The sequence below is a fragment of the Sebastes fasciatus genome, chromosome 17 (genome assembly GCF_043250625.1).
Source record: "Sebastes fasciatus isolate fSebFas1 chromosome 17, fSebFas1.pri, whole genome shotgun sequence".
Lineage (NCBI taxonomy): Eukaryota > Metazoa > Chordata > Actinopteri > Perciformes > Sebastidae > Sebastes > Sebastes fasciatus.
This window is the reverse complement of record NC_133811.1, coordinates 21,138,777-21,150,301: the sequence shown is the minus strand read 5'-3', so window position 1 is coordinate 21,150,301 and position 11,525 is coordinate 21,138,777. Positions and strand designations below refer to the sequence as shown.

The 11,525-nt window shown below is 41.2% G+C and overlaps 1 protein-coding gene across 1 annotated transcript; it reads left to right on the top strand.

The window, feature by feature from the left end:
* The first annotated feature begins 240 nt into the window (after positions 1–240).
* LOC141754565 (transcriptional repressor scratch 1-like) lies at positions 241–8,760 on the top strand. The gene is made up of 2 exons (XM_074613707.1): positions 241–373; positions 6,578–8,760. The coding sequence occupies exons 1-2, from the start codon at positions 256–258 to the stop codon at positions 7,351–7,353; spliced, it is 894 nt and encodes a 297-aa protein (XP_074469808.1). The 5' UTR covers positions 241–255; the 3' UTR covers positions 7,354–8,760.
* Positions 8,761–11,525: the final 2,765 nt, after the last annotated feature.

Sequence of the window (11,525 nt, the reverse complement as noted above, 5' to 3'; positions counted from 1 at the left end):
AACAAACCTGAGTAAAAGTAAATGTTAGATATGCTAAAAAACACGTGATGAGCACTTGTTAATCTCTCAAAAAGCCATGACTACTCTCCTCTTTGGAGGCTGTTTGATTGGAGGGAGCACATTTAGCAGCTGAAACCTACATTATAATTAAAACAATTGAGAGTTCCAGCTATAGGTTTTGAGTTTGAAGTGGGAGAAGAGAAGAAGAGTGTGTTTTATTGTCTAGGTATATAGGAGCAACTATACTGTCCCATCATGCCTCGCTCTTTCTTGGTGAAGAAAGTCAAATTGGACGATTTCTCGGGTTCAGATCTGGATTATCATCACAGCCGGAGAGAAGCACTCAGTCTGCGGTTCCATCATCATGATAAAGGTTAGTCACCCTTTCCACCCACCCACACACATTATACACACAATATATGTGCCTTACATTATCCAATATATGTCTATATCCCAAGATTCAAAGCATTAGTCATGAAGGAGGAGGAAAAAAGGAATTACAGGGTCAAACGCCGGTCACAACCCCAAAAATGTACCAAAATGGCAAAGATTTTCTCCATGAAACAGTATTATGTGGAGAAGCAGGTCAGAGAGATGGCAGCAGGGAGTGGGAAAATCTTCTACTACTTCTACTGAGAACATGCTCAGAGCTGTAAAAGAGAAACATTAAGTAATATAATGTAATAAAAAACCCATTGACCCCTTTCCACAGCACAGGTCAAAGGTCAGGTCAGAGCTCTGGGTGGATTCTTGATGACTCAGTGGTTCAACAAAACCCAATATTTATGTGAAAATGTGACATTTCCCACATCCCATATAAAGATGACATACTGTATACACTCCCTTGAATGTGATTTTTTTTTTAAAATAAAAAATGACATTTAGCACCTAAAATGATGTATGAAAATGACATAAAACATGTTTTCAAATGCTACTCTTGGGGCGAGGGAAGGCTCTCTGGATGAACTCAGCATGGACATGCAAAGCACACAGTATGAATTTAACTGTAACATTTCACATTTTTGGCTTTCCTGCACTCTTATTATGATCCTGAAATGAATTTGAATGCCACATGAATAGAAAAAAGCACTCCTGGGTTTACATCTCTTTAGCTTAGATATACAGAATAGCGGACACATATTCAACTCAGCATAGTTGCTGACATTAACAAGTTATGTTGGACGAAACAAAATTGTTTCTTCTTCCCCTTAGAAAAGATAAAGAACAGCTGATAAGCAACAGGGAGCCAGAGAGCTGCGATGTTATGATGATACATTATGTCAGCAGCACACATGCAGCAGGGATTCTCTGTCGTTCTGTTGCCCATCTATTCAAATCAGGTTGTTTCCAACAGCTGTGGAGTCTCTCTGCAAGATTTCTACAATATTGCGAAGCTACGTTGAAGCTAAATGGTTCCCACGAGCTGCATAATCCTGGATACACAAAATACAATACAGACTCCGTGAGGATGGGAAATATTGGGTCCAAAGTTCAGTGGAAATCTTCACGTATTGATAAAATATTTGCCTACTGTAGCATTGTTGAACAGAAGCAGACTGGCTTATATTTGCTCTTAAAGGTTGTGTTTTTTTCTGGTGCAACAGGAGCTTTGTGCACTGCCTTTTTTATGTTAAAGCTGCATTCATATTTAAAAATTAACACGTAAATGAAATGACTATATGCAATATGAAAGGAGTTGCTTGCAGTCACAAATCCACAGAGAAAGACTGCGCATCTGTGCAGCTTTATGAAGCTTTTTAGCCTCTTTTAGCTCATCGTTTTGCTTTTTACTGGCAACTTTACTGTAATGGGTCACTGTTCTCATCAACCTTGTTTTCAGCAGCAGCAGGCAGCTGTTATCAGCAAATTAGCTCTGATAAACGGCACCAAATATCAGACGATGATGAAGAAACGTGGCCTTCTAGTAACTAAAGTGCCAGATATTTTTTTTTCAGGACTTAATGGAGACCAAAACAGAGCAAAAAAGGAGAGTGAATATTGGACCTGTAATTTGGTGGCTAATAAACACAACTCCAGTGGGATGACTGTGTTGCCCCTGTGCCTGCTAAATGTGCAAATAGGCAATAAGAGGTCACACATTGAGCCATATCAGCTTTATACCTTAATAATATGCCAGGGTTGTGTGTCTGTCAGCTTGTTTCTGCCCCCTAGTGGGGTAAAAAAATCTGCATTAATTCAGCTTTAATAGAACTAGAGCACAAACAGGGTGCAGTGTGCAACACTGTTAGTGCAACCTGGTGGTTTTCACATTGTACCAAGGTCAAATGTTAGATGAAGAGATCCCAGGTGCACTGCTGACAGACTGAACAGAGAAATATGCAGCAGCAGTGCGACAAGCATGTAAAGCGTGAGGCTGCTATCCCCTGTTATAAATATAACAAGAGTTTGACTGAAGCAACTGCAGCTTGTTGCACACACACACACACACACACACACACATGAACGTACACGCACTGCTGTGTTTCTGTCAACTCGGCACATTTCCCAGGCAGCTTGCACAGCTGAGTGCACAGCATTACACACACACACACAGACACACACTCACTCACACACACACAGAGGAAGCAGTCAGTGACCTACAAGTGTCCAAAGCACACAAGTGTGTGTCAGTTACTGCTGGTTTGGATCAAAAATTAAATTGTAGCTTGCAGCTTTTTCTCTCTCTCTTTCTCTTTCCATGTCTCGTTGCCTCTCTCCACCTTTTTTCTCTCTCTCTGTTTCTAATTCTCTGTATTTCAAAGACACATAAAAAGAGGGACGTCTTCGGTTTGGCAGAGTATTTTAATCTTTAATAAGCATTTAGAACGGCTATCAGCTCTAATGCTGCTAAAGTGCTTTGAAATGAATACAGAGTTGACACAGCGAGACAGAGACGGAGACAGTTGGAGAGAGACAAAGACAAACAAACAGAGACAGTGTGGAGACGTTCACAAGCAATTACGGCTAGCAGAACAGTTTTTAAAAAAGAGGATACTGGGGAACGGTCATGTTTAATTGGCAGGGATCATAGAAAAAGCTTCTACACAATGTGTTTATATCTTCAAATCTTGCATCCTAAAACCAGGGATGGAGTTTGTTTTTATTTGCTACCTGTCAGTCACAGAGGGACAGCTCAGTCTGGTACCTTCACAGCAGAGTAAACAAATACAGAAGAGGTGACAAGATACACACTGAATACTGGAGGGGAATAACAAGGGATTGGATTGGAAGTTATTTTTTTCTCACTGTACAACACATTTTCACCAGGACACACCGGTCTTAAGCAATATGTCGTGGCAACTATTGGGCAGATGTCAATTAAATTAGCAATAGATCGCATTGGTTCCTACGGGGATGAATCTAATGCTTTTAGTGATCCTTAGCTATAGACTATCACAGTTGTAAACATTCCAAATGTGTCCCAGTTTATTTCCTGTTGCACTGTATGTGAATGACATAAGCTGACAGGAAGTAAACATGGACCCAAGCTGTTGCCTATAATGCAATTCAGTTTCAAAAATATGCTCAAATCATAACATGGCAAACTGCAGCCCAACAGGCAACAACAGCTGTCAGTGTGTCAGTGTGCTGATTTGACTTTCCCCAAACTGCATGTGAATATCATAAAGTGGGCATGTCAGGTCAGAGGTCAAAGGACCCCTTTGAAAATGGCCTTGCCTATTTCTCCCCGCCAAAAAGGAGCGAAAGTTTGGAGCGTTATTTATCCTCCTTCGTGACAAGCTAGTGGGACATGGTCGGTACCAATGGATTCATATGATGCCAGTATCTTCACTCTTGCTTTAAAACTGAGCCCGATACAACCTAAAAACGTTAGCTAACGTTAGCTAAGCAGCTGAGAACTGCTCAGGTTCTTCCCGAACTCCTTGACATCAATGTCAAAAGTAAAGTTTCATAAAAAGTAAAGGTACAAGTAGAGAATTGTAGACTTCTTAGGACAGCTTGCGTTCAAACTTGTTTACTTTCGGTACTTCCCCGGATTCATGTATACTCCAACACCACCATCTGATCACAATTTCTAATTGTGTGCAAGAAATATCTACCGTAAATGTATCGGGCACATTGCCATAATCTACTGAATGGACACTTTCCCTTTTTATTATAAATAATATAACACTCTTACTTACTTTAAGTATATTTTGCTGATAGTATTTTTGTATAAATGCAGTGACCCTTCCAGTGGAGCTGTCCAGTATCTACCAGTATAAGTCTGCTCTTCTACTGGGAAGCTGCCAATTTGAGTGAACATGAGACTGTGCAACATGTCCAAGACTAGAGCTGCTCTTCCACTAACTTAATAAGGGTTAAAAATAAACACTTGGTCATATTTCAAAGTTACTCATGCTCTATAAAACACAGACACACACACACACATGCCGGCACACAAACACTTTGTTCCAGAGTGCAATGATTGAATATTCATGATTCATGATTTTTCCTCTCTCCACCTCTTTCCGACTCCCTCTCTCTTGCCCCCCACCCCTTCTATTCTCCGCCCTCCTCTATTACTCCGTCTTAATTTAATTCAAAATGTTAAATCGGCACAAGAGCTTTAAACAGCATTGCCAAACCGCCACAACCACCATATCAGACGTAACACCACTTTCACTCTGCCACAACTCTTCCCCCTGCCCCATTTCTTTCTTTGCCATCTCACATCTCACTGTGCTTCTTTTCTCTCCTTCCTCTCTCCCCCCTCTATCTATCTGTGTCTCTTGTTCTCATCATATTATCGACCGACTTCTGAGCTTTTCTCAGAACTGCATCATGAAATTATATTACCAGCAATAGTATCTCCTCTGCTGCCTGTGTCTAAATGCTCACAGAGTGCTAATTGAAATGGAGAGCTATCGATCGGCATAGATCCACAGGAGTCGTGGCTGTGGGGGAATTAGCTACCAGTCTCTACTTGTGTCTGTCGGAGTTCAGCCTGTTGAGTGTAGAAACCAATAATAGAAATAATGAAGCAGCTGACATCACAATAACAACAAATAATTGATCAGAATTGTTTTGCTTAGGAGTGAAATACTCAAGGAGACTGAAAGGTTATGGGCAACACACAGTTATCAGTGTCAGGGTGCCCTTGAGCAAAGCACTAGACTCTGCTGCTGTAATAGAGACGATCTATGCACAGCAGTTGACGTTTTGACAGCTCAGAGGTGTGACTGTGTGCAGCTGTAGGCCTGTACACAGTCACACCTCCTGTAGGCCCGGAAAGGTGCAGCTGTTGGCCCGGAAAGGTGCAGCTGTTGAGGAGACAGTATGCTCACTGAACCCTTCTATGAAAAATAAAATAAAGATTTCCCACTGAGAGGAAAGTGTCTCCTCCTTGCTGGCAAAGACATAAAAGCACTTTACTACCACTATAAATACCTCAACTTCTCCCGCTTCTTCCCATCTTCTTCTTTGCTTTATACCGCCTACAAAAAAGGGTTGTGTTTTAGACAAAACCTCTCAGAGTGTGTGGGTGTATCTTCTTGTGTCTCCTGTGTTCGCTTTTGTCCCCTATGGGCGCAAGTGTTAATGGGAGAACAAAAGTTCATCTTAAAGCGTAATGCACATGTTTTTAATGTGATCCTGGGGGGTCCAATTGATATTTAGAAACCAGAGACGGTAATCAGTAATATTATCAGGAGACGACATGCGAAGCAGCTCTCTGAATAATGAATGAACTTCAGTGAATGAGTTTGATTTGTGGCCTGTGTTTTTACAATTATGTGAAATCTTTTTAATTGTATTAGTAGCAGTGGATACGTCGGGGTACTCGGGATGAAAGTTACTCACTCACAAGCTTGTAGCACTCATGTAGCCTCCCTGTTAAGATGTTCAAACCAGTTTCTTTCATACAATTCACGACAGCTGTTTAGCTAACAGTCCGATTTACAAGATGTGTTTGCCTGCCCATCGCTCCTGTGGCTCTCTCCCAGAACCTAAAGAAGTTGTAGTTTTATTGCCTAAACCTGTTTGTGTTGCCTGAACCGAAAGAAGTTGTAGTTTTATTGCCTAAACCTGTCTTTATTGCCTAAACCTAAAGACGTTGTAATTTTGTTGCCTAAACCTAAAGAAACCTTTTTGTTTGTGCTCAAAACGTGACGTTTCATTCAGTTTAACAACATGTTAGAACGTGTTGCTTTTAAGTTTCGCTTTCACTTTTACAACGTAGTCGGCCCCTACTGACCCACATCTATGGTGCTTATAGCGACCGATAATACCTATTAAATAGCCTGATAAAAGTTGAATCGGGTGCGACCTGGTTATACAGAGGCAATAAGTACTGTCTTGTGCAGTTTAAGTGATTTCAGGATTCCGTGGGGCTCCATACAAAAGAGCAACTCTAGAGCAGCTTGAGTTTTTTGTTATAGAGAGGCTTGTTAACACTGAGACATCAAAGGAAGTAAAGAATGATTCTTGCTAAGGCTTTTTCCCTTTCTGATTTCTGTATCACATTTGTAGCACTTATGTAGCCTCTCTGTAAAGATTTTCAAACCAATCAGTTTCTAATTTCCAATCAATCATGATGTTGTGGTCAAATGATTAACCTCCTCCTCTCTCTCTTCAGGCTATGTCAGCGATTATCTCAGTCCGTCTCCTTATGACGATGTGGTGGGAAGTGACTCATCTGTCATCTCTAAAGTACCCTCCCCTGGCCCCCCGTCAATCATCTATAGCCGCATCGACGATACCTATTCTGGTATCCACGGTGATATCCATGGCGATTCGGACCAGCCGGACAGCCCGCGGTCTGAGGTTTCATCATCAGCTGGCGGCTACATCAATGGGGATGCCGCCGTGAGCGAGGGATACACAGTGGACGCGTTCTTTATCATGGATGGACGATCGCGGAGGAAATCCGCGGAGAACCCCAAAGGGACCATTCAGAGGCACACCTGCAGCGAGTGCGGCAAAACCTACGCCACGTCCTCCAACCTGAGCCGGCACAAGCAGACGCACAGGAGCATAGACAGCAAGATGGCCAAGAAGTGCCCCACGTGCGGGAAGGTCTACGTCTCCATGCCCGCGATGGCCATGCACCTGCTGACCCACGACCTAAAGCACAAGTGCGACGTGTGCAGCAAGGCGTTCAGCCGGCCGTGGCTGCTGCAGGGCCACATGCGCTCTCACACGGGCGAGAAGCCGTTCGGGTGCGCGCACTGTGGCAAAGCGTTTGCCGACCGGTCGAACCTGCGCGCTCACATGCAGACGCACTCGGCCTTCAAGCACTACAAGTGTAAACGGTGTGACAAGACGTTTGCGCTCAAGAGTTACCTGAACAAGCACTACGAGTCGGCGTGTTTCAAGGGGGCTTTCTCCCCTATTAGCTCAGTGGGGGAATGATGGATGCAGAACTTTTTTGTTAATTTAAATCAGATTCTACTGGCTTCGCTCCCTACTTTTCCTGCTTTCCCCAACAAGAAGACCAGAACGCTCGAGCACTACACTGCTAGAAAGGAGTATTTTCTCCGCAAGGATCATGAGGCAAACGGCAAAAATAGATTGAGGACGAGTCCACTTTTATCAAGACCCTCCAATCCCTCCTTTTGTCTCCTCTTTCCTCATCTGGAAGTGGAGTGAAAAGTTTCCAACGCTTGATTTAGATCGCCACCTGCTTCGATAAGATACTTCTGAGGCTGTTTTGAGTATCTGTGAAGATAAATAAAGCACAGCACATCTAGCTCATCATTTTATGAAGATACCTAGATCTATTTATGTCCATATCTATCCTCGTCCCTCTGTTTTTTTTTCATGACGAAATGACACTAAAGCACAATCCCCCCCCCCCCCCCCCCTTTCTGTGACAGGAATATCACAGGAGTTTAAAGCATGAATCACATCTTCAGTTTTCTTGCAAAGAGATTCAATGAACTTTCATATTTAATGCTTTTTTTAAAAAACAAACAATCTAAGGATACTTCTGGTGTCATGCTTTTGGTGAAGCTGACCTTGGACTGAACTTATAAGGAGATAAAGCATCAAAACAAAGAAAGCACACAGCATTTGTTCTCTGCAAGTAAACAAAATACTTGTAAAGTTTTTCCTTTACACTAGTGACATGCTTTGCCTGCTGTATACTGTGCTGGCTACTGACACATCCACACCGAACTATGTGGGAAATATAATGCACAAACCTTCCATAACATGGTCGGTATTGCAAAGTACACCTTTCTAGTGGGGAAATAATCTTTTTTTCTTTAAACCAATGTCTTAAATGGGCACAGACGTACAAGCTGTTTTTATTTTTTTTAAGTTATTTTTGGCATTTTGTGCTTTACTTGACAGTAAACCGTGGAAAGTGAGAGACAAACTGGACTTTCATGGCTGAAAACTCCCACTGATCCACTAGGGTAGTCCTTAACAAACAGTGTTTTCCTATACAACCTAAATTTGTTATAAATCTTAATCTGTTATTTATTTTTACTTGTCAGCATCAGACGAGGATACGGACATTCAAAATGTCCTGATTTTCCTCAAAAGGTCAAACCTTTCTCAAGTGTTATGAAATGGTGTATTTGTTGCCAGTGGGCCACACAGTATTCAGCTTTTTTTATGTGTCTATTTATTGCCTAATTTATTTATTTATTCCTATGTTTTTCTAAATGTATTGATTTTGCACTTTACTTTGTTATATTTTGCCTTTGTTACAAATATGCCAAAGCATTTGACACTTTCTAATTACCGAATACCTTTTTACTTTTGTCCGCCACTTTAATTATGAAAAACTACTGCATGCAAAAAAAATAATAATAGCCTAATAATGGAATCTATGCCAATTTTATGAACCTTTGGGATATTTTGCCAAACCTCTTAGATAACAGGCAAATTAAGCAAATTTCTTGTCTTGGGCAATATTTCATTCATATCCGATAGAGCAATAATGCATGATATTTTTGAAGAGACGCGAGTCATAACTGCTTGTAACATCTTGATTTTTTTCAAGTACCACTATTCTATGTAGTTATGAGAAATGAAATTTCAGGGAGTTTAGCAAACCAAGTTAGTGTTAAATATGGAGGGTTGGGTTAAGAGCTCTGTATTTAGAGGGATTGTGACACCAGTGTGATTCTTTGAGGCTTTCTCCAGGGACTTCTGTGACTGTAAAGTGTTTGAACAGATCAAATTAGAGTCAGTTTTCCAATCTCTGCTGATTTAGCATGTAATATTCTCTAAAACAATTGCCTCCTAGTTATAATTCTATCTTGGCATCATTAGCTTGTTGACAATTACGTCTGTATGAGCATTAGGAGCTGTTGGTGCTTCCAGGGATTCACACAGATGGCACAACTCCTTTAGGTGGAGGGCTCTGGGTTGGGTCGGGACGGGTCTTTTTGTACATGGTTTATGCACTGCCTGCCTCGTATTATTACTCTAAAATATTGTAGAAAGTAGAACTGTAGGCCTCTGGTGCTGAAACATGTAAATCCCAGAACAAGAATAGAAGTCTTGGTACTTTGTGTGTTTCTGGTTTGAATTGTTGAACAGGTGAAAACACAACTTTACAACAGCTGTGGTGCTGAACGTGCGGCTCTTTTTTTTAACCCTCCTTGAGCAGGTCCCTGCTTGAGGTTTTAATCAGTGACAAAGATGAAATTTCCTCCTATGATTTGGTCAAAATCAGTGAGCTCTCTTCTCATTTTGAATCCCATCAAAAGATCAGTTTTGCTCCCTGGCTCTACATAAGATATTAATTCACAAACTCCATGTGAGGACTCAAGAGCCATAGCTTGTTTTTCTTTCCATCAGCTCTGGCTGTTGTGAGGTTGTTGTGGCGATCCCCAATGCAATTATAAGGATTGTTGAGAAAGAAGAGAAGACGTCTGGTCAATATTTCAGCACCGGAGCGCACCGACAAACACTTAGATTCTACTATGAACTACTGTAGCCTACTATAGCCACAAGCTAGTTTACCTATTCTTATATAAAAGCACTTCCTGTTACGAAGTATATCTTACAACCTTTCTTTTTTTGTTCAAAGATAGTAGCACAATGAAAGAGTTTAGATTCAGGTAGACAATGCCTTGTATGTAGAAATAACAACCTCTTTCTCCTTTTTCTACGATGATGAATCAAAGGTAAAAACAACAACAAAGATGCTGAAATAACACAGACTGTGTTGTCCTTAATAAATAACACATGGAAATATGCTTTAAAATGACACACGGTATAAATGGACACCTTTATTACACGCGTCTTTTTTCAGCATATTTGTGTGAGAGCATCTTCACCACACCTTTTTTAAGAGTGAATGAAAACTCGACTATTTTGCGGCAAGAGGCCTTGTAAATAAGCACTGATGTGACTTTGGAGTCCGATTATTTCTACAGATCAGTATTGAGTGACAGTGACGATGATGATGATGATGATGATGATGATGATGATGATGGTTATGATGGTGATGAATTTTTCTGGAGCTTCCTGCTTTGTTTTGAGTTCTTCCTCTGAGGTTTTTTTTGGACCTCCAGTGGCGGTTTGAAACAATGTAAAGCACAAAGACAACACTGGGCATTTTGTTTCACTTCCTAAATAAAAACTAGTTTAAAAAAGTCATGTGTTGAGATGCCTTTTTCCTCCATTTAACCCTTCACAAGTAATACATTTAATATTTATGTCATTTTTAGTCCACTTCCCTCTTTGTTTCAGCTGAAAAATGTGTTTCAGCGTGATCCTTACAGCTTCTACACATGACCTGGAGAGCTTACAAAAGAGTCCCTCAATGCAGCAAGCTCTATAGTATTAATTAATCATTAGCATATTGATAAATCATCATGCTAAGAAATAGCATCGGCACAATGTGAATATTTGTGTTAATGTGGCAATAGACATGTTTTTTGCATTAATTTAAAGGACCATGTTTCTACAGTAGCCCAGAACGGACAACCAAACACTGTTAACTTTTCCTGCTTGCGCTAGAGTTGATAACGTTACTCACTCCCGTCGCCGCCGCTCTCTCTCTCTCCTGCTTCACCACTCACTTCCCTCATACACACACACTCTACGCACTCTACTTTTACGAGAAATGGCTCTATAGAGAGCCATTTGCGTTTTTTGCGTTGGCCACCGTAGCAATCCTACACGCTTGGCACACAGGAGAGGCTTCAGTTGGTTGCAGTCTCAACCTCACCGCTAGAAACCGCCAGATCCTACACACTGTTCCTTTAACACAATGTAACGGCTATAGAATAATGACACCATCTTTGGATTGATTCCCTATAAGCCCCGCTTTTACTAATTCTATGCAAAATGAAGGCTCGCTTTACGGCAAAAAGGAAGTTCGTCAACCATTGTGCAACCAAAACGGGAAGAGGATAGCGCTTTTCTTTTCTCTGGTAACTATCGGTAGCTACAGTAGGACCTACAACCAGAGTAATTTGCATTGTAATATTACTGTGTTGTTAATAAAGTTTGGATAAAAACAACTGTGTAAACTCCACCCAGCAAAAGAAAAAGAGCCACGTTGACGGAGGAGGCGATCCGGTTGTCTTTTCGACACTGATGCCAACAATAAATGCTTG